At 41.9% G+C, this 24,208-nt stretch overlaps 1 protein-coding gene across 1 annotated transcript in view; it reads left to right on the top strand.

The window, feature by feature from the left end:
* Positions 1 to 24,208, top strand: part of CSMD1 (CUB and Sushi multiple domains 1) — a 2,539,710-nt gene that overhangs the window by 1,944,905 nt on the left and 570,597 nt on the right. Inside the window, exons 27-28 of the mRNA XM_077487775.1 lie at positions 11,315 to 11,506; positions 15,161 to 15,299. Of these exons, the coding sequence (XP_077343901.1) occupies positions 11,315 to 11,506; positions 15,161 to 15,299 (331 nt within the window). The remainder of the gene's footprint in view (positions 1 to 11,314; positions 11,507 to 15,160; positions 15,300 to 24,208) is intronic.

The following is a 24,208-nucleotide window of genomic DNA, read 5'->3' as shown; positions in this document are numbered from 1 at the left end:
AGAAGTGCCTGTGTTAATCATGGGAGGGGATTAAAAGGCATGGCTAAATAAAACCTGAACCCACTCCCCCTATAAACAGCACACATATACCACAGTCCTTTTAACTCCCCCAGCTCATACCCCCCCTAGTGCAGATCTCCCTCAGCATCTCTAAATCCTCCCTCACAGCACACCTCCCCAGTCCAGACCCCGAGCACAAAACCCTCAGTACAGACACCCCCTTCCCAAGCACTGACCCTGACACACACTTCACACAAGTACAATCTCCTCAGAAGAGACTCCATCTGCCCAGTTGAGACACCTCTGTACAGATCCCCTTCCTTCACAATACAGACCCCTCAGTCCTGACTGACCCCCCAACACAGCACACCAGTTAATACTCCTCAGTACAGTCACACCTTCTTAGTTCAGACCCCTCAATATGGATCCCATCCCTTGTACAGACCACTCAGAACCCTTAGAACAGATAACCCCTGCCCCTTATAGACCTCTAAGTACAGACTGACCTTACACACAGCACATCATTACAGACCCCTCAGTCCAGACACCCCCCTTAGTACAGACTCCTTAATTCCTGTATCAAACAAGTACATATACCCCCTAGCACATACCCCTTAGTACAGACCGACCCCTGACACAGCACACCAGCACAGACCCCTCAGTACAGACATCCTTCCCTAATACAGACCTCACTGTATAGACTGATCCCATAACACAGCACACCATCAAGACCCCTCAGTACAGTCACACATTTTTAGTACTGACCCCTGAGAACCCTTAGTATAAACTACTCCTCCCCAGTATAGACCCTTCAGTACAGACTAACCCCCCAAACAGCACACCAGTAAAGATAACCCCAGCCTAGAACCTCTCAGTGCAGTCTGACCCCCAACACAGCAAACCAGCACAAGACCCTTAGTACAAACTGCCCTCCCTAGTACAGACCCCTCAGTACAGATCAACCCCTACACAGCACACCACCAAAGATCCCTCAGTACAGACATCCCTCCCTAGTAAAGACCTCTCAATATGGACACTCCTGCCTAGTACAGACCCCTTAGAAAAGACTGCCCCTCCCCACCACAGACCCCACAGAATTATTAGAACAGGCTATTACTCTCCAGTCTAGACCCCTTAGTACAGACTGACCTCTGACACAGTACAATAGCACATTCTCTTCAGTACAAAGGCCCTCCATTGGTACAGACCCTTAATACAGACATTCCCCTGATATAGATACCCCCAGAACAAACTCCTCAATACAGATGAACCCCCCACAAATCACACCAGTACAGAGCCCTCAGTACAGACGCCTGTCATTTGGCAATGAAGAAGCAGCAACATACTGATGAGGTCATTCCTCTGCTCTCTACTTATTCAGCATGCTTCTTGTCATCACATGTGCATGAAGTACACCAAATTTGTCTCAAATGCTGAGGCTCCTCCTCCTTCTCTGGCATGCAGGGAATAGCAATAGGCTGAGATCAAGGCAAGTTAAATATTAACACTAGTTACATTGTATGTATATATATATATATATATATATATATATATATATATATATATATATATATATATATATACATACACCAAACCTCTTTTATGTTTTATTTTTATTTATCTGCTTGGACCAAAATTTTAAATTAATCAGGTATCCTAAATGTGAACTGTATATATAGCATTAGCAAAAGGAATAAGTTTAATTTCAACAACACAGATTTCACAGCATTATTACCAACTTCAGCATTGGCAAAGGGGGGATTCACAAATTCAGCAATACAAATAGTATGTTAGACTTTAAAATCTTGTCCAACTTTACAAAACCCTTGTTCAAAGGCTATGCTGGTGACTTTATTGACCACTAGGGTCTTGTAGGCAAAGCCGTCCATACATCTTGGTTAGTTAGATTAGTATTTTTTGTGTGATTATATATTGGATTGCTCTTCAGAACAAAATGATCTTCAGCAAATTAGCATTTATTTCACATACTTACAGGTCATATGGTAGAGCAACTATAGATATGCAACATTTGCAACAGTGTTAGAGCAAATACTGAAAAGGCTTCTTTAGTTTGCTATACATATGCTGTGGACAGAGACTGGGTCTGTAATATGCAATCATTTTGGCTACATAATAACTAATTATAGAAATTTTACTTTTTGTTGAAACAGCCATAAATAGTTTGACGGCAACCTTGAATATGACTAGCAGCAGCATTCTTGGTTTGTTTTAGAAAGTATTTCATTTTAGCATACACATACTCTATATGTATCATCCTTTTAGTGTATAGTACAATTGCTCAATAATTGATGCTAGAAGGGAAATTAAAGTGTAATAGTATTTCTTTAGCATGTACAAATAGATACAGCTGTAACGCTGCATGGTTATGAAATTAGCAAGAGGAAATATTGATTGCCTTCTGAAAGTTACAACTTAACCAATCCTGCCTTACATTTCAACTAGTGTAATGAGCAGAAAAAAAATGAAATGTGCTAGAAATACAAATAGAGTAAGACAAATAACAGGCTTTCTCAAATGCTTTTCTGAGCAAGTATGTTCAAGAAATACAGTATTTTCTTGACAGGAACTGGCAGATGTGTTTACAGTTACACAGATATACTTTGACATGGGTGAAAGGCTATATGTGGAATTCAGAGGAAAGTAACAGAATTTTGAGAAGTGACAGACTTTTACTTGTTTTAGTAAAGCCTTAAATAATGGTATGAAACCCATTAGAATTAACAGTCTATCTGTCTCCATAGACCAAATCCAGATTTTTAATACTTTCGACCTTAATATGGTCAGTCCTTGAATTCTACATACATATTTAATTCCCTAGAATATAAATATAAATCCAATGAGTTTTCATAGATGATTTTTATTTTCTCTATAACTAATGCGTACAATATATCACATATTGTAACACTTTACACATACTGTTTACTACAAAGAAGTCTCCAGCAGTCATTTTAGCTTCCTGTTAAATATGAGTAAAAGTGCTTGCATTGGGTTAATGAGCTGTTCGTTGAGCACATTGTAAATTTAAAAAATTGCAAACTTAAAACAAAACCCCATTGAAGTCTATGGGGGGGTGAACCTTATAATTAAATTCTATCTTTTTTAAGGCTAGTCAAGGGATTGTCAAAGGGTATGGAGAGCTAGGTATTGTCATGATGGACATGTACCAATGCAAAAAATATATATATATTTTAAAATGACTGTTTAGCATGGAGAGGGTCCTCCTTGTAATGTAACTTTGAGGATGACATAATAAAACCCTAGTCCTTTTTTAAATACTTGCTTGGGAGATGTCTTTTAAGCTGCATCAGTGTTATGGTATGCCTTTCACAGACAGCATCAGTGACACTTCTGATATCACATATTTTGAATGTGTAAGACATCTTTTTAATTTTACATTAGTGCTTGGCTTAAATACAGCAGTAGTACCCTAATCTACAACACCATTTTTTTAATCTAGCAGTAACAGACATAAACTGACTGGTGGGAGTAGCAGCCACAGCGGAATTGTAAAACAAAGCTTACACCCTCAACTTCACACAAATTAGCCAGTGGCACAACAGTTTGATTTTATAGTTCTGTCTTTAAAGTTTGAAAACATGCAATAACAGAATGCACAACTACATGACCTCCACCCCTGTATTCCCAATTCGTCCTAAAATATTTAAGACTTTGGGTATATGTTTATTAGAAATCGGTTGGCATCAGCACAGCATGTCAGCACATGAATACATAGGAAATAAATTAAAAGAGCTCTGTGATGTGGGCATTTTTGGGGGTTTTTAACCTCTGCCTACAGCATATCAGCCTTTGTAAAATGAACAACCCTTTGTGCACCACACACATGAAGAAACATATGAATATGAACCAAAAAGCTTGGAGGGAGCAGCAATTTAATCACTTTCAGACCGGACAATTTTGCTGGCTTAAGACCAGACCACTTTTTGTGATTCGTGCGACATGGCTCCCAAACCCCTCCCATTTTTCCCCCACAAATAGAGCTTTCTTTTGGTGGTATTTGATCACCCCTGTGTTTTTTAATTTTTTGCGCTATAAACAAAAATAGAGCGACAATTTTGAAAAAAACACATTATTTTTTACTTTTTGTTATAATAAATATTCCCCAAAAATATATACAAAAAAACATTTTTTCCCTCAGTTTAGGCCGATACATATTTTTCTATATATTTTTGGTAAAAAAAAGTTGCAATAAGCGATTATTGATTGGTTTGCGCAAAAGTTATAGCGTTTACAAAATAGGGGATAGTTTTGTGGCATTTTTATTAATAATTTTTTTTTACTAGTAATGGCGGCGATCAGCGATTTTTATTGTGACTGCGACATTATGGTGGACACAGAAATGTTTGACACATTTTTGAGACCATTGTCATTTATACAGTGATCAGTGCTATACAAATGCAGTGATTCCTGTGTAAATGACACTGGCAGTGAAGGGGCTAACCAGTGGGTGGCAGTGTAGGGGGTTAAGTGTTCCTAGGTGTGTGTTACTAACTGTGGGGGGCTGGGCTTTGTTTTAGTTAACACTGATCTCTGCTCCAATCACAAGGATCAGCGTCACTTGTTGCTAGGCAGAACGGGGAGATGCTGTTTACAATGGCATTTCCTTGTTCAGCTGCCCCGTGAGACGATCGCGGGAATGCCCGCGGCGATCGAGTCCGTGGGACCCGCGACTGGACTCACGGGGGTCCCGACTGGTACGCGAGTGCGCCACCAGCGGCGCACTCGCGATGGCAGGGCGGCATTTAAAACTGGACGTACCTGTACGCCAATATGCCTGCCTGTGCCATTCTGCCGACGTACATCGGCGTCCGCCGGTCGGGAAGTGGTTAATGATACTAAGAGAGACCTGCAATTAATGTAGGGACAGCATCCCTAAGTGCCCAAGGTAAAAAGGCCAAAGGGTGCCTCCTTTCCATGAGTCTTGAACTAGTTCAGTAACATACAGTAGGTTGTAGGTCTTGCCCTTTTCGCCCCCACCCTTTGCTAGAAGAATCCAAGGCAGTTGTCTCTTCTCGCTATTTCTCATGTCCCTAAGCCAGTACTCCTCCTCCTTCTAGTTCCATACTTTGCACCCTCCCTGTCCACTGCAACATCTGCTGCCTTAAATGATGAGGAGGAAAGACTGACAAGGGGTAAGTTTTAGATCTCAAGAAGAGAAGAGGATCATCATGGGGTCAAACTAAGTAAGGCCAAACATAGGCTTGAATAATTGTGTGTGTGTTTTTCTATCTGTTTGTGTATATATGTGTGCAGAGCATTCCACCCATCACATGACACACTGAAGAGTATTTCAAGCTATCACATAACACATGGCAGAGTATCCCACCCATCCCATGATACACCGCAGGGCATTCTACCCATCCCATAACACACTGCAGAGTATTCCACCCAATCCTTTGATACAGTGCAGATAATTCCATCCATCCTGTGTTACTGCAGAGCATTCCACTTATACCATGTTATTGCAGAGCATTCCATTCACCCTATAATACACTGCAGATCATTCCACTCATCCAATAACAAACTGCAGAGCATTCCATCCATCCCATGTTACTGCAGAGCACTCCACTGATCCCATGTTATTGCAGAGCATTCCATTCATCCCATGACATAGTGCAGAGCATTCCACCAATCCTATGATATCCTGTAGAGTATTTAACCTATCCCATGACACACTGCAGTGTATTCCATCCATCCCAAAACACAATTCAGAGCATTCCACCAATCACATGACACATGCAAGACAGTTCACCCATCCCCTGACACTGCAGAGCATTACATCTACCCCATGATACACTGCAGAGCATTCCACTCATCCCATGATACACTGCAGAGTATTACAACTATCCCATGATACACTGAAGAGTATTCCACTCATCCAATGAATATACTGCAGAGCATTCCACCCATCCCCTGATACACTGCAGAGCATTCCATCCATCACATGATACACTGCAGAGCATTCCACACATCCCATGATACACTGCAAACCATTACAACTATCCCATGATACACTGCAGAGCATTACATCCATCTCATGACACTGCAGAGTATTCTACCCAGTGGTGGAACTACCTGGGTTGCAAAGGTCGCACTTATGACCGTTCCCTGGTGTTCCGCCACCACGGGGGGTTCCAAGATGGCAGGAAAGGGGGCCAACTGCACAACATTTAAATGGATACCACGGTAGGGTTGTAATAAAGGGCCCCATGATGGGAGTAAAGGACCCTGGGCTCTCAGGGAAGGGCCTTGGGACCAGTGGGTCAGGGGGTTCCTTCATGTTTTTTTTGCACCGGGGCCCTAAAGGTTCTAGTTATGCCACTGGAAAGAGCCTAAATGCAGTGGAATATATTTGCGACTTAAAAGGTTGCATTTTATTAACCTAGAGTTAGGGTGTGTACTGCAGTTGGTACACACATTCATTGACTATTGGGTGTCAGTATTTATCCACTGGCTGGAGATGGGCCAAATGCCCTATGGTGCCACCCTGAAGCCCAGATCCCACCCACCCATGTGAATGAGCATGGGGTACCCTTACCTATTTACCCTAAAAGAGGCAGTGTAGTGTAAATAAAAACAAGAGATGGGTTTGACAAGTCCTTTACTAAAGATATTCCTCCAGTCTTCTCCCTCCGGTGTTTCTCCTCCGGTCTTCTTCCTCTGAAGTTCTTTCTGCTGTCTTCTCCGGTGCTGCTGTCTTCTCCATCACTGTGACATCAGATGGGGTGGGATCACTGGATGATGTAAATGGGTGGTCCCATCCCTTGCCTATATAAGAAATTTCAAAGCACAGAGCGGGCAGATGGCGGGAGGCCTCCCAGCAGACTAGAGCACTTTTTATTTTTCAGGCCTGGCGAGCAATGTGATTGACAATGGTTTAACATCGAGGGACACAATTTTTTTATTTTTTAATAAAGGATTGGTCAAAACTGTCTTGGTATTACTTGTGTACACTTTTTTGGTGAATGGGTAGGGGTACAATGTACCCGATACACAAAGATAATCTGCACACCAATAGTTGCTCTTTTTTAACCTTTATTCAAAAACTACAGTCCACAACCACAGATGAGATTGGTTGACACGTTTCAGCCTATAAGGACTTAACTGTACCTGATACCCATTCACATAGGGGCCTGCCAGATTCTGATAAACCCCCCTGCCCACAGACCCCAAAAACCAGCTCAGGGTTGTCAGGATTAGGCCCTTGTCCCCAATAACATGGGAACAAGGTGCTTTGGCAAACACCTACCTCCAATATAGAAAGCATGTGGCTTGGTATGGTTCAGAAGGGGGGCGCTTGCTCACCCCCCTTTTCTGACATGCCCGGCTGCATGCCCAGATAACAGTTGGGTATAGATTTTGGAGGGGACCCCACACCGTTTTTCTCTTTATTTTTTCAAAAGCTGGGTGGCGGCAATTGTAATTGTGGGTAATTTTACATGGGATTTGACTTGTTTTTTTCTTTTCTTTAGAAATTAAGTTTTTGCTGTAGCATGTTTTATGCATGCTACAGATGTGCCACATTACAGGCACATTAACGGGACCCCCCAGGCACTATATTTAAAGGAATTTTTCATTTTTATTTTTGCATGTTAAGCATCCTTAAAATTACTGCTCCTTAAAAAATGACCGCTTTTTAAAAAAAAAATTAAACTATTGATACATGTCCCCCAAGGCAGTAACCAGACCCCATACCCCATGTAGGGCCATTTACTTGTAAATTAGCCTTCAAAATTCGAACTTTAGGCTTATTTTGTTCAGCTCCCATAGACTTCAATGGGGTTCGCCATTTGGGTTAGAATATTTCCCCTGTTCGGGAACTCTGCTGCAAACCCGAACAGGGGAGTGTTCAACCCATTCCTAGTATAACACAAGTCAGCTTCTAATACAAAAATCAGCACCAGAGTGTAGTTATTTCACTGTAAAAATTCCCATTATATTGTAGTGAGTATGTGCAGTATTTAAACACTTTGACTAGACCACCTTTTCAGTAGGACAAACAATTGCCATTTTTAAATAAAGGATTAACATTCAAGTGTATTTATTTCACTGAAAAAGTCCTTAAAATATTGTATGCACACATAAACAAAATAGTGATACGTGTTAGGTGCACATAAACTTTTGAGGTATGTATAAAAACAATTTTTAGTCTTTTAGTAATGTAAAGCCTACAGTAGGTAGGCACAATAAAAACAGTAGCTGATTGAACTTTACATTCATTAAAAACTTTGTTTTTAGTATGCCAAGTTGACCTGTTGTAATCCAGGTTTCCACAGTAGTCAGGCAGATGAAACTTCTTGATATGTTTTATGAACCAATGTCTACTTTATTAGGAGCAAATAATAGAGGTAGCATGTCTAAAGAGGTTCAAACATATTGTTATAATCAGTGCTGTAATCACAGTACCATCATTACATCATACATAAAGATATGCATTCCATAGATCCAGCGCTTAACGCTTACAGATCAGTCAACATTAAAACCATATGTATCCAGGAAGGTGCCTAAAAGTCTGTATTTTTCTTTCTGGGGATCTTTGGTGTGTTATGACAGGATTGGGGTACTGTTCCCATATGTCGGGGTAGGTAAGTTTGACATCTGTGGCCACCATACCCCCTTGGGCCAATATCTACTATTTCTTGACCCCAAGCTGGATGTATTTTTGGAACCCTTATTCACTAACATGGGGCAATGTAGTGATTTTTGTTTAGTAAACCACATTATATTGTCCCCTAGGTGGAGTTGTCTCTGCCATTATTGGGGACTAAGTTCCTATACATCCTTGTGTGGCAAGATATCACTGCACATTGGTCATATATCTTTATCTTGTGCAGGAACGGTGCACACAGCAGTGGTGTGAATCTCCATGTGGCACTTTTGGGGAGTAGATATAAGGGGGAAGCTTCAGACAGGAAACATTATCCAGAACAAAGAGGTCCAATTGTTGCCTGGGGTATCATCCAGGTGGAGATATTGGAAGGTAAGGCCCTGGAATTAAGCTACAGTGCTCATAGAAGGGTTAATATTTTTTGGCGGATTTCCCTCTCCCTTCTTTGGCGGAGATGTTGCCGTTGATGAAGTGCTATTCCGTGGTCTCATAGAATCCCAAACAATTACCTACAGGTTAGACCTCTGTGAATGTAGTGCTGGGAGCATAGTAGTAATATGTACAGTAGATATGTGTCAATTTTGGAAAATGTAATAAGAGACAAAACATCATCAAGGAAGTAAGTAAAGAACAACGTTATGAATGTTTTTTTAAGACTAGATCAATCTGAGTTCAAGGAATTCCAGTGGCCAATCCATAGGGTCACCTGAATTGTGCGCTGTTTAGCTTACAGACCTTGAGAGGTGTGCACTAGGTTTGGGAATATACTTTGAAGACTGAATTCATTGTAGGTTATTTTTTGATGGATATGTTCTATGTATGTAATAAGGCTGTTGAAAAGAACCTATCATGCACCAAGACTTCCTTTTTTCCTTGTTGTATCTTTTTCCTCCATGGTCCCCAGGTCATACTTCTACTGGCAACCCTTCCTGGACAATTATAGTTTTAATGTTGGCTGATTTGCAAGTGTTAAAGTGGTTGTTAAAGTGGTTCATTCCCTGCAAAGGTAAAGCATAATGGACTACTATGCATCGCATAGTAGTCCATTATGTGTCACTTACCTGACACAGGAGCCAGCGAAGTCACAGCTGTCCCCTGTAGTCCCGCGCATCCATCTTCTCGGTGGGTCTCGTTGCTCCACCGCTGTCATTCGGCAAAGCCGCGATGACGTCACTCCCACTCGTGGCATATCGCCGTTGACGGCGGCGTGCTCAGTGTGCCTGCGCGCCACTGTCTACGGCGCATGCGCCGTAGACAGCGGTGCCTGTTTTTCGGCAAATATCTCCTAAACCGTGTAGGTTTAGGAGATATTTCTTGGACCTACAGGTAAGCCTTAATCTAGGTTTACCTGTAGGTCAAAGTTGGTTGTAAGGGTTTACAAACACTTTAATGTCACTTTATCAACAGGATACACAACAGCAAGTTTTTAATCAAAAGAAAAATTGTCAATAAATATATTTATTTGTCTAAAAAAGACCCTAAAACACTGTAGGGAATACATACAATCTTTAAAAAGATTTAAACAGAATGCATAGTCTGCTTCTTTAACAAAACCCAGATTAATGTATTTATTTTTCTTTAAAAAATCCCCCAAAATATTGTACCCACATGTTTACTAGTCCTGTTTGATATATAACCCACATTAGTTACTTTAATTGAACAAATTAACAATATAGTGTCAATTTACCACTAAACCTGGGAATCCTAGTAATGTCATTGACCATATATGATCTCACCTGGAAACCACGCCCCTTTGTTTATATTGCTATGGCAAGGACTGTGAAATTATATTCATCAATAGCCAAGAGATGGGTTCAGACATGTTTGTTTTCATTGAGTGGGTTGGTAGGCATCAGACTATATGATTAACATGGATTTGCATTGCTGGATGATATGATTGAGGGTTGATTTACATTGTGAGAATTTTTTTTAAATAATTTGTCAAAAAGCGTATGTGTGTTTATTTACTATTGACTTTTATTTGTGAATGAATAGATATACTATACATCTGTGGTAATATAACTGGAGCTAGGCTTTAAGATGCATTGGCTTAGCCAGCGAAGAGCAACAAATAGTGAAAATGAAAGTCAATCATAAGTAAACTGCCTACCAAAAAAAAGAAAAAGGAGCCCAGAGGAGTTTTAGCCATATTGTGCTATTATGAACATCATATTAACACATTATGGAAGACTTATGTCAGGTACACACAGGCCGAATATCATCTGAAATCCACCGATACAATAGAAACCACCTGACTTTCGGCTCATGTGTACTGCTGCCTGTATTCACGACTGGATTCTGCTAAACAGGCATGCTGTAAAACCAGCAGTGAATGGTATTTTTTATTGCATTAGTACATATCTGCAATGGTAGCGCCCAGCTCCCCTTTGTTAATTTCTTGTCTTTTGGCCTTGAAAATGGCCAAAATTTACTTTCAAGATTCTCTTCTCATTGTTAAAATTACAGTTTGCAATTTACAGATTTTACGTGGATTTTGGGAAATGGCCCACAAATTAAAACCAGAATGATTCTTGTGTGCTTCCATTACTTTTTTTTTTTTTACTTGTGTAGGATGTACTTTATAATATGTTCTACAATAATTAAATTTAATTGCTAATGATAATGTTATTTTTTTTATTTACTATTAAATATACGTGTTTCCTTTAGCTTCTGTTGCATCAACATGTAATGATCCTGGAATTCCTCAAAATGGTTCCAGATACGGAGACAGCAGAGAGCCAGGAGACACCATAAGCTTTCAATGTCATCCTGGATATCAGCTACAAGGACAAGCTACAATTACCTGTGTGCAGCTAAATAATAGATTCTTTTGGCAGCCAGACCCACCAAATTGCATAGGTATTTTTTTTATTGCATTTAATTATTGTATATGATGTTGATTTTTCTTGTTTTGATGTGTTCATAAAGTAAAACAAGCACTGATGATCTATTATTTAAAAATCATGTCTGCAATTTATAAATGCAATCAGCATATAAATCAAAGTTTCATAATAATCTAACACAATTAGATTTTTCTAGATCTTTCACACATGCGGACATTATGTTCGTATTTCATCCATCCGTTTGCGGATGAAATACGGACATACATGCATTCCTATGGGATAGCGGGTGTCTGCAGATAAACATCCGCAGACACCCGCTATAGTCCGCCTCCGCAATTGTCCGATTCTGCAGACGGAGGAAAATCCTATTTTTCTATCCGTCTGCAGAGTGCATCGGATGAACACGGACAGACGGTCCGTGCTCATCCAATCCCCCATAGAGGAGAGCGGAGAGCTGACACAGTGTGCAGAGACCGCCCTGTCCACCGCCGCCTCAGCGGGGACAATGGAGCGATCCCCGCTGAGCAAGCTGATCATCACGGGGCGGATCATTACTGATCCGTCATGTGTGAAAGGGGCCTTACATGAAAGCATTTGTTAACCTCCAAAAAACAGGTCATGTTCCCTTAAAGCATGTTATACAGCACAGTGCTTGTGCTGTGCTATTTGGCCCCCTGTAACACCTAAAAAACCTGGTTGATCCTGCCTGGCTATTCCCTCTCCCCTGTAAGCTGACCACGTTGTATCATGGCTGCTGAGCCCTGAAACTGTGGTTAGTTTACATGCTTCCGTCACCCACAGCCCTGCTTTGTCTTCCTCAGTCCTCTCCCACCCCCCCCCCCCACCCAGCCTCTCTGATCCTGCTGCTCCCATAATTAATATAACATGCTCCCATCCCCTTTATAAAATCACAATAACTGCCCCTGTGTCTGTGTTATATAAAAAATATGGTGTTCTGTACCTATAACACAGCGGCTCCTGGTGATCACGCGTCTCCTCAGCTCTCTCTCCTCTCTTCCCCTCCTCGTCGGCTGACATCAGCGGCAGTGCTTGGCCCCACCCGCTGAAGCTATCGGCCAGGGCAGAGGAGAAAGCCGAGTAGTTACCTGATCACTGTGTTACAGGTACAGATACGCATTTTTTTTTTTTTTTAATATAACACAGGCATAGGGGTACTTATTGTTAAATTATAGAGGGGATGGGAGCTTTTTATAGAAGTGGGTTAACAACCACTTTAAGAATAATGCACTTGAAAACAGCCTTTATTGCACTTTAGTAGGTATAACAGCTTTATGTTGTCATGTTAGTTTACGCAGCATATTTTTGTGGAAAAAGTAGTAAATATCGGGATTAAGGTCTAATTTTTATATATTTTTTCGGAGCTAAAATAAAAATAAATTAAATGAATAAATAAACAAACCTTGATTGTATTACCTACAGCCAGGTGAAGAATGATAGTAACTGAAATACACAGAATAAATATCTGTAGCAATTACATATTGATCTTTCCATTTAATTAGTGATAAATATTTCTAATTATGCAGGCCTAAGGTGTAATCAAATGCTGTCAGTGCCCACACAGCCACTGTAGTGGCCCTGGGATTTAAAAAAAATATGTCTCCATCTTTCCTTTCTAGGGATTATGGGATTGATCAGAGTGCTTCTGAGCTTTCCCAGAAGCCTTATAGGTTGAAGATGGAGAAGGGCAGAGATGTTAAATCCTTATACAGCTACACTGACTGTGTAGGCACTGACAATGCATCACTCATGTGAGCTATAGCAGGGTGTGGAGAGTGTGTAGGGTGTAAGTTCACCTTTTAAATTTTTCTGAAAATGTGAATTACCACTTTAAATATCTGTAGAGAATAGTTTCCCTTTTGGGGACACAGCAGTAAACATCAGAACAGCAATTCTAACCTTTTATCACTCTTCCAAAAACTAAAAATAATTTAGATACACTTTATGGCAATTAGTTCAAGATAGTATGTGGCATATGTATAAAAATTGCATGTGGAAACTTAAAGTATATGTGAATTATAGTTAGAGTCTGAGGTGTTGAGCACCTCTTCTTCCCATTTTTTTGTCTCTTCAAAGATTATCAGGGTTCATATGCCTCCATTATTGTTCCTGTCTCAGTTCCCATCCATGTAAGAGATTTGGGTGTTCACAATCACATAATGGTGTTCGCAATCTTCGAGCAGCATTCTTTATAATATAAGAAGTTTGAAGGCCCTCATAATGTGCACAGCAAGTGCAAAAGTTTAGTAATTTAATGGAATACATCTCATATCAGCTCAGAAGCTATACCAAACTTTGAAACAACTATTTTTGGGAAAAGTATGTGTAGCGCACTACTCCCTTGGGAGCTGCAATGTTGTTCATTATCTTTTTGTCAGTTAGCCCCGTTATTTTCCTGTCCCATGCAATTTCACACACCAGATGACTTTAAGGTTGATAATGCTTTATTCTGGGGTAAATCAATAAAAACTGAAGCTGATATGAGATGCCCCGTTATTTTATCATATTGGCACGTTACAATTTACTCCTGGTGACTCCCTCCTGCGCTTAACTTTCGCTCAGTTAGAACTTAACACATCCAGTATGGACTGACCAGCATCACTCTGAATAAAGCATTGAGTTAGACAACAATGTCACAGGCCACACTGCCTATTTCCATGACCCTTGCTGTCATCCCTCCATCAAGTCCTGGAATTTGTGTATCACTGCAGTCCTTGGACCCACAGCGTGTTCCTGGAATAGCACTACTGGGTTGCACTCCCTTTGCTCACTCCCAATCAAAAGTCCATGTTACTCACAGAAAGCTGATTCCCAGTTTCCTCCATTGGCTTGACTAATACTTCCTCCTCCTTTGATGTCCAGTGTATACCCGCATGGGACGCCCAGTCTCTGTTTAATCTCTACATGGTTGATGTTCCACCAGGGACCAGTTGTGGGTCCAATGGACTCCTACTCCTCCGGTTATCCAGCTCTGGGGTCTCTGAACCCCCAGGACTTCAAACCTCCACCCAGAGGCTCCGGGGTCTCTGAACCCCTGGCCCTCCAGTCCTCCTCCTCTCCTTTGTCAGTACTTTCAGCCCCTGTTGAGCATGTGACCCCTATTTTATATGAGAGGCACCCATTGACCAAAGAAATTAACCATTGGTCCATTCTCTCACATGGGTTTCTTGCCACTCAGACCTCAGTCCTTCCTCTCTGTCCAGTCTTGCCTACTGTCCAGCAGAGGAGGTATCCCTGAGTCCAAGTGTAGGCAGTCACACCCCATTCTACACTATCACTCCCATCCCCAAATAAACAACCAGGCCTAGCCAAATCTACCGATATCGAACCTATACTTACATAAAAACCCATACTAATCACCCATCTAAGCATGGGGCCCGCTAGATAAGCATTTAAACATTAATTAAAATGTTATTTCCTTATTCAATAAATGTTGCAAGGAGAAAATTCTTTACTTTTAACAAAGTAACCCATTAGGAATAATTTAAATGTACTGTGCTGAAGTTATCCTAGAACATTACTGGCTCTGATTAGTTGTTGTATTGTTTACTGCACTTGCGAATGAACACTGTTTATTGAATTTCATGGAAGAATTGTTGTGTACGGATTATCATCTGATTGATTTTTGTTTCTTTATGTCTTGTTGTAACAGCTGCTTGTGGTGGAAACTTGACAGGCCCAGCAGGAGTAATTTTGTCACCTAACTTCCCTCAGCCTTACCCTTCTGGAAAAGAGTGTGACTGGAGAATAAAAGTAAATCCAGACTTTGTCATTGCCTTGATATTCAAAAGGTACACGTTATAGAGAACAAAGCTATGTAGCAGGTTCTTGAATGTCAAATCTAAAAATTACATAATTTGTCACTTGATTGGGCTCCTAATTACGTTTACAAACCAAGCCCTAGAGCATACATTTCGTACCTACACCACAAACATGGACATGTGGCAGAATAACAAACACATTATTTAGCCTTCTAGCAATGCTCAAGTGCCAAATGTAAACATTATGCAGAACTAGCCAGATGCATCAAATGCTGATAGGAAATCACAAAATAATTGTCTAAAAGAAGGCTTTAGCTATATCTGTCAAAAAACAGCCTTTTAATTTAGGAGTTTTAGTCCAAATATAATCGTTTTTAATGTATATATATATATATATATATATATATATATATATATATATATATATATATTGTTTTAGAACATTGTTTGGTAAATACTATTGATAATTCAGCACCTCTATTGATAATTCAGCACCTCTAACATTCAGTACAGGAATGAAAGAATGACATTTTCAAAATGGCTGCCAGTATAAAGTTAAATTAAACTATTGATTAAATTATGAAGCTAATTGCTTATGTCACATTACTTCACTGTGCAAAGAATATTCAACACAATATTGAATCAATTACAGCCCATACTCAAGGAGCAAATCCTTCAGTAAATTAAATAGCAAAAATAATGTAATACGTCAGACATTTACAATGATTAATCAGAGGATAAAACAGGCCCACAAAGAAGGGACATATCAATTAACTGTTATAACATAAATCATTTATACCATAGCATTTAGCTGAGAGTTCAACAAGACAGATGGATAACCAGACTCAACATGACACACTAAACATCAAAAACATGGAAAACAAGGAATAACTTGAATAACTTTGCATGTGCCACATGTGCTTTCCATAGCTAAACATATTCTTTAGTGGGGTAGCTGCTTTGGGTAGCTGTGAAGAAGGTGTATCTACGCAATACCTGAAGCCATCCCATAAGCAGAAGCATTTAGCAGCTGTTTACTTAACAAATATGTTCTGTTTCATTTTACATAGTATGGTACTGTATAATATTCTTATGAGATATCTGACTGAAGATTGATTGTAGTTGGAAATCAGAAATGCTATACAGTACTGACTGCGTGACAGAAAGAAAGGAAGAGAGAATGAGAAAGAAAAAATGCTAAACTGTTATTCAGAGGAATAAGGAGTTCAAACATTGTAAGGCAAATGTACATGTGGAGTCCTAAGCAAGTAATGTGTAATCCATAAAAGTTTCCAAAGAAAAGCGATACGTTTCAAGCTGAGAAAAATGTGAAAAAGGTTGAGCGAAACCTTGAATTAAAATTTTGTGATAAATGTAAGTTAAGGCATTACCAGCATTGTTTGAAAATACATTTTAATTGCAACAACAAGCAATGTCACAAAGATATGTATAAAAATAGAAAAAATGGTCACTATTGAACTCCTTTGAGTAAAAATTGTTTCATTATGGTTAAATTTTAGCTGTACTGTCAGCTGAAGCATCTTTTGTTTTGGATCCTACTTTTAAAAAGTTTAAGGTGAGCCTGTCAATCTATAAACAAAATTGTAATAAACATGTTATGCAGAAAGGAGGAGGTAAATAATTACCTCAACTGCTGCCTATGCAGCTGAACACCACTTTGTTGCAAAGAAATCATCCCTCAAAATCTACTGGGAAACCAACACTTTCAGGAGTGTCAAACTTCTGCATTCTCTGCAATGATCTTTGGTTCCCCCTGCCAACCCCTATTTTATTATTGTGTCCTGTAGTGATGTGAATAGCAAGTAACTACTACAATTTTCCAGTTTTCATCCCACATCTTTCCTTTTGCAAATCAATTTTTAAGAGTCAAATTCGATGTGTTTCTAACATTGTCAGTAATAAACATATGCCAGAAACGAAATTGTATGAAATGGCATTGAAACTTACACAGCATGGTTATGAGAAACATTTGGATAGTGAATACGGGGTGACAAAATCTAAAGTGGATGTATCAACTAAACTAATGAATAAGCAGATGAAAATATTGAAGAAATATATAAATTTGGAAAACTGTACAACAAAATGATCCTTTTGTTGTACCAGCTGAGTTCTGTTGTTATCCTTTTTAAAGTTAATCAATGAGTGTAAAATATTTCACTCAAACTATTTCTACTTTTGATGAGTCCAAGAAATATGGATGCTATTCACTGTTCAAACATAGTAAAGGGGAACAATTTAGTCTCCTGTTGGGAGGTTTTCCAAAAAAAGGGGGTTATTGCAACTGTTCTTTTGTAATATACATGATTAAACGTCTTTGTGGAATTTGTTAAATGGGTGATACGAAACTAAATGTAAAGGAAAGAAAAGCAAAACATAATAACTATGCTTTTAGAATCAGACAGAGAAATCCTTGGCAAGATACTTTGTGTATAAATTCTCATTCACTCTGAAATGGAAATTTATAGATAGGTAACTCCTATCCTCATATTGATTAGTGGTTCCGAATTAATAATAACTACTGCAGTAGGGAACAGACACCAAAGATACACTATGCATCTGGATATATCTTTTTGTAATCTCTGGAAGGGATGTTCAGTTTTTAGTAACACCTTTGGTAACAGGTAAAACAAGAAGTGGTAAGTTATGAAAAAATATATGTGGAGAACCCTGGCTCATTTACTAAGGCGGCCATAATTGCTTGTGACTGATGACACAGTCAATCTGTCAAGCTGGATGGGGGGGAGAGTGCCAGGCTGACATAAAAGATCAAATTTTTCCAAAATCCTGTTTCATGAGAAGTTGCCCCCTGTGGACCACTTGTTCTTCTTGTTCTGGGGTCCTTAAAGTTGAATTATTAATCCCAGCTATACTGGGCCAGAACTATGGTGGAATCTGTGAGTTGCACAGACCCAGCAAGTGTCCGGGGCTACAAATGCAGCATCCTTAGTCACCTGGTCTGCTTCCAGTGTGAATTTTTAATGCTAGTATGGCTACCTCAGCAAGAACAGGAAGGCTGAAAACAGCCAATCAAATTAACTTAGCATGCTTGATTGGTTTACCTGCCAATGTAAAAACAAACTTCTACTTCCGGTTCCGGCGCCGCATGGAGTAGCTGTCTCTCCTCACAGCTCCCGCAAACCGCCCTCCAAACCGGCCTATAAATTCTGCATTTTTCGCCCCAACTATTTCCAGTCACCTTCTCCATGACTCCGGTCGCGGGATGGACCGGTTTGTCGGAAAAACCAGCCGCGCGGCCGACTCCGCCGCAAATCGAGGCCCCGGCTTCGGCCTACATGGATCCGGCCTGTGCGGCCCAGCCTGCGGAGACGGCGCCAGCGATGGAGGTAGGAGAACAGCCAACATCACAGCCTGCTCTGAGAGACACACTACCTCAGCAGCCCCAGGCCCCTTCACCTTCATCTGGCCCTGAAACAGCTCATTTTGTGAAGCAGCCTCACATACCTCCACCAGTACAGGACCATCACACTGAACTCCTGGCCCAGGCTGTAGCTGCTCTTCTCTCCCCTATGATTGCTGCATCAGTGGAGAAGGCTGTCAGCTCAGGTATGCAAAAGATTCAAGCCCAGCTAGGGGACCATACCTCTAGATTGAATGAAGCAGAACACCGTATCTCAACTCTTGAGGAAGAACTCTACCAGACACAATCTCTGGAACATGCCCAAGACAGAATGAACAAATTTATACTAGAAAAACTTGATGACCTCGAAAATAGGTCCAAGAGGAGCAACCTGCGATTTGTAGGAATACCCGAATCGCTTCACCAGTCTGCTTTGTCAGAACTCTGTGCCCGTCGCATCCCTGAAGCACTGGGTCTGGGAGGCCCATGCACCAGAGAATGTGCACACCGTGTGGGAGCCTTTAACTCTGAGCGCAAATCCCCGCGCCCGATAATAGCCAAGTACCTCAATTACTCAGACAAAGCCGCCATACTGCAGCAATACCGACAGTCCAGATCCCTGCAGATAGACAGAATCAAAATTTTGATTTTTTCCAACTACTCGGTGGACGTCTCCAAGAAACGTAAGGCTTTCCAGCATATCTGTGCAGAACTCCACCAACGACAACTCAAGTTCACCCTGGCATTCCCGGCCATTCTGCGGGTCAAAACACCCACCGGTGAGCAACTTTCCTTTCAAGACCCAGATGAGGCGTCATCCTTCTTGAAATCATCACGCTCGGGCTCTCACCTCAGGCCCACATCCAAAACCCCCCCAATCGACCGAGCCCTGGATCAAAGGAGCCCGCGGAAATACTCTCCCAATCGCTTTAGGGCCTCAGGTCCAACACAGCACGGCTTAACCGGACGATGAGGGGCGACGATGCCACTGTTGTCTCAATGCACAATCTCTTCTAATTTGCGGCCATGTCTGGCCACCCTTCCTACCTGGGCAAGGTGAACTGAACTTGGACTTTCCCTCCTGGACCGTCCACACCTCTCAGGTAGTATCCGTTATTAGTTAAACGGCTATGGGGATGCCTTTGCCTGCATCCCGATTTTTTCTTTTTTTGGTATTTCCTGTTTTTTATCTTTCATGTTGGTAGTTATATGGCTATGTTGCATAGTACGGTACTATGTGTTCAATGATTTTTGAAGGTTTTGTCTCTTCATACACATACACATGTCCTCTTCCCCTAGGTATCTCTTTTCAGACCTGTTTGCAAGCTCTGATCTCCCGCCTGCACTGCTGTTATTCCCTATCCCCTCTCCGAGGGGCGGAAGCCCTCACGTCAGATGCGGGGCTGGTTAAGGGAGCTGGTCTTCACAGTGATCCCCATGTGGAAAAAAGGGAAATTGGTTAATATTTATGTTTACCTCTGCATGTTCTACCTTTGGTTACCATTACAGTCCTTCCCCTCCCCCCCCTTTTCCTCTCCTTCTCCCAACTGAACCCTCTATTAGTGTGACTTTACCTGCTACCCCCCCCCACCTAGGGCCCAACAGGCATGCTCCAGTGTAGATCACGGCAACCTACTATTCCCAAGCGCCCACACCCTAATAGCTCTACTACTTGCAACCCATACCCCCGTTGAAACCTCACCATGCTGCGGATAGTCTCATGGAATGTGAAGGGCCTTCGTTCCCCCTCTAAAAGAATGAAGGTCCTTCGTCATCTCAAACGGCTTAAGGCAGATATAGCATTGCTTCAGGAGACCCACCTCTCCTCCCCCGACTTTGCTCAGATGAGGAAACTCTGTGTTGGTACGATGGCGGGCTCAGAGGCCCTAGGCCCTAAAGCAGGAGTCCTTATTCTCATTCACAAACATCTCCCGTGTAAACTCCTATCTACGGACATGGATAACCAGGGCAAACTTCTCTCTATTCGTGTCCTCATAGGGACAAAGGAAATAGCAATATCTAACATTTATGCCCCTAACAGCCCCACGAAGCAGTTCTTCAACGCGCTAACCACTTGGCTCCTGCGCTATCCTCAACTTCCCCAGGTCGTGGGGGTGATTTCAATTCCATGATTCACCCGCTGGATGACAAATCCCCGCAACGGCGTCTTATCCCACCCCCGACTCCCATTAACGCCACAATGCTAGCAACGACAATGGAATCCCTTCGTCTCCATGACGTAAGGCAGTTACACCACCGACGGATGGGAAATTCTCCTTCTATTCACACCCACACAATGTTTTCACCAGGATCGATTACATATTCTGCTCACACGATTTACTCCCCTTAATCCCAGAAGCGGAGATTCACGATATTGCTATCTCCGATCATGCTCCCATTTCTCTGTTCCTAGAGACCCCTGACATCCACCCAAATCCCAAAATCTGGCGTTTCCCCTCCTTCCTCCAACACAACGTGGATTTCCAATCCTATATCACAAAAGAATGGCGGCTTTACACACAAATGAATGCGGCCCACGCTGATGACCCAAATCTGTTCTGGGATGCTGGGAAAGCTTTCCTTCAGGGACGCATCATTTCTTATGCATCGTCCTTCAAAAAACCGCACACCTCAATTACAACACCTCCAGTTCCATACTTCACCAGGCTCAACGAGCACTCTACACTCATGACTCACCTGAAAACCGGACTGCTTGGCAAATAGCCAAACAGTCTTTTGACACCTGGGCCGACACCCTGGAATCAATCAAGAGAGCATACCTTGATGCCACTCTCCATAAATTTGGGAATAAAGCTGGCAAACTTCTAGCCCGACTATGCAAGGGACCCTACCGCCCAACTATCATCCCCTCTATCCGGGAGGCGGATGGCTCTATTACGACCATGCAAAAAGGCATAAATTCAGCCATGCTGCGCTATTATTCTGCACTGTATGCTGCCGACCCCATCAACAAGCCCACGGCACACGACTTCTTAGACAAAGTGACACTGACCCAAATATCCTCCTCACAACTAGACTCTCTTAATGCTCCCATCTCTCTTACGGAAATAACCTACACAATCCGTAATCTAGCCTCCTCTAAAGCACCCGGCCCAGATAGCCTAACAGGTGAATTCTACAAATCCCTAAACTCGCTCCTAGCACCCACTCTTAAAAATGTTTACCAACACATATGGTCAGGTGGCCCCTATCAACCCACGGGCAAACAGGTAATAGTTAAACTACTAGAAAAGAAGGGGAAAGACCCTCAAGAACCTGGCTCATACAGGCCCATCTCACTTCTAAATCTCGATGTCAAAATTCTTTCCAAAATAGTAGCCACGAGACTAGCCAACATCATCCCTTCTCTGATCCATCCTGCACAGTCAGGCTTTGTGAAGGGCAGAACGGCAACGATCAACATCAGAAAGGTGATGATGGCACTAGAACACGCCAGATGCAACCCAAATGGCGACTTTGCTATTATTACTCTTGATGCCGAAAAGGCTTTTGACAACGTGAGTTTCGAATGGCTTTCCATGGTTCTGAGTAAAATGGGATTCGCTGGCCCCTTTCTTCACCTCATAAATTCCATGTACGCCTCACCAGCAGCTAGATTAGTAGCTGCCGGCCTCCTCTCCAACGAGTTCTGTCTACACAAAGGCACGAGACAGGGCTGCCCTCTATACCCACTCCTCTTCAATTTAGCTCTGGAACCACTTTCCAGATATCTACTAACAGTGGCCCCGATACATGGCATACAAATAGGGGAGCAGGAATTGAGGACGTCCCTTTTTTAGCAGACGACGTCCTCATCTTCTCCGCCAATTCATCCGCAGACATGCCCACAATAAAATACACCTTTGATCAATTCATAAAATGTTCAGGATTACGCATAAACGACTCCAAAAGCGAGATATTGCCCCTTGGCCCCCTCCCACCTCCGGCTTGGGCTCAAAAATCCATCTTCACTATAGCAAAGTCACATATTACCTACCTAGGAATCAAGATAGGGAAACTCCCTTCCTCTCTTTATCATCTGAATTACCCCCCCCCCCCTCTTTGCCAAAATTACCCTGGAATTAGAAAACTGGATGGATCTGCCCCTCTCGCTCCTGGGAAGATGCCACTTGGTAAAAATGGTCAGTTTCGCACACCTGCTGTACCCCCTCCAAACGATACCTTTACTTATCAGACACAAAAATTCCAAAACTTTGAACTCTGCAATATCAAAATTTATATGGCGAAACAAACGACCACGCATAGCCTTTTCAAAACTCCATCTTCCCAGGACCGAAGGTGGTATTAGTCTTCCAAACCTTAGATTGTATAACCTAGCTTGTCTTTTGTGGGTGAGCCTGGATTGGATAACCCAAAAATCCCAATGTTCCAACTATCAGCTGGAGACTGAAATGGTCCACCCCTACTCCCTTACAGCCCTTCTTCATTGTAAATGGAAATCTCTACCAACACCGCATTAGCATAATCTTCTGTTAAGAGACACTGCTATTGCCTGGAGGGAGGTGAGGAAAAGTCTCCGACTCTCTCCTTTCATCTCCAAATTCCTCCCGATACAGGGTAACCCGAGTTTCTCCCCGGGTCTGGAACACCAGCCCTATGATCTGTGGCGACAAAAGGGTCTCGATACCTTCTTCTCCCTTTGTGATCCTGAATCTGGTCGAGTAGCACCATTCAGTTCCCTAGCTGCCAAATTTTCTCTCACAGATGCTTCTGCTTTCCACTATGGCCAATGTGTTAGTTTCCTTCAAAAAACCTGCAGAGACGAATCCACAAGATTTACATCATCATTCCTTGAGACACTCATACAAAAGGACTCTTACAAAATTTCCGACATCTATAAACCTCTAATTTTAAAAACAACTCCCTCTCTGGATTCATCCTCAGTGTCAAATTGGGCAAAAGACTTTCCAGATGAAGACATAGTGGACAAGATCCTGCAAGGCCTCAACTCTGTATACAACTTGGTTCCCAATGAATATTGGAGGGAAACCCAGCTGAAAATCGCTCACCGAGCACATATCCCCTTTCTCCCGGCCTCCCAACCCTGTTCAGCCTCATCCTCATTGTGCCCATTGTGCCACCAACCTAAGCCTTCTCTCATGCACCGCTACTGGAATTGCACCTTTATCTCTGCTTTTTGGGACCAAATCCTGGCTTATATATTTCAGATTATGTTGCTAAAGCTTCCCAAAGACCTGCTACTCCTTATCTTCGGGCACTGGGACCCTACACTACTTCCTTGGTCCACTGTTCCCAGCCCACCAGGCAAGGACTGGACCTTGATCTGCCTCCTGTTAGCAAGAAGGGCCATACTAGCCAATTGGACGTCTGCTTCCAAACCCCCCATCTCCCAGGTTAACAGAGATCTCCTGCAGCTTCTATTTTGTGACAAACTCAACACCAATCTGGCCCACCAGAAAGCCTCACAGCGCTTCCACAACAGATGGGAATCTTTTATTGTGGCGCAGCTTACTCCTCAAGAACGAGCTCACCTCGATAAACTCACCTTTGTCTACAATGGACCATTGCCGACTATGAC

Source organism: Lithobates pipiens, unplaced genomic scaffold (assembly GCF_037356315.1).
Source record: "Lithobates pipiens isolate NorthernLeopardFrog02 unplaced genomic scaffold, aLitPip1_a1.2 Scaffold_18, whole genome shotgun sequence".
Taxonomy (NCBI): domain Eukaryota; kingdom Metazoa; phylum Chordata; class Amphibia; order Anura; family Ranidae; genus Lithobates; species Lithobates pipiens.
The sequence above is the reverse complement of the archived record's forward strand: the minus strand, read 5'-3'. Positions and strand labels throughout refer to the sequence as shown.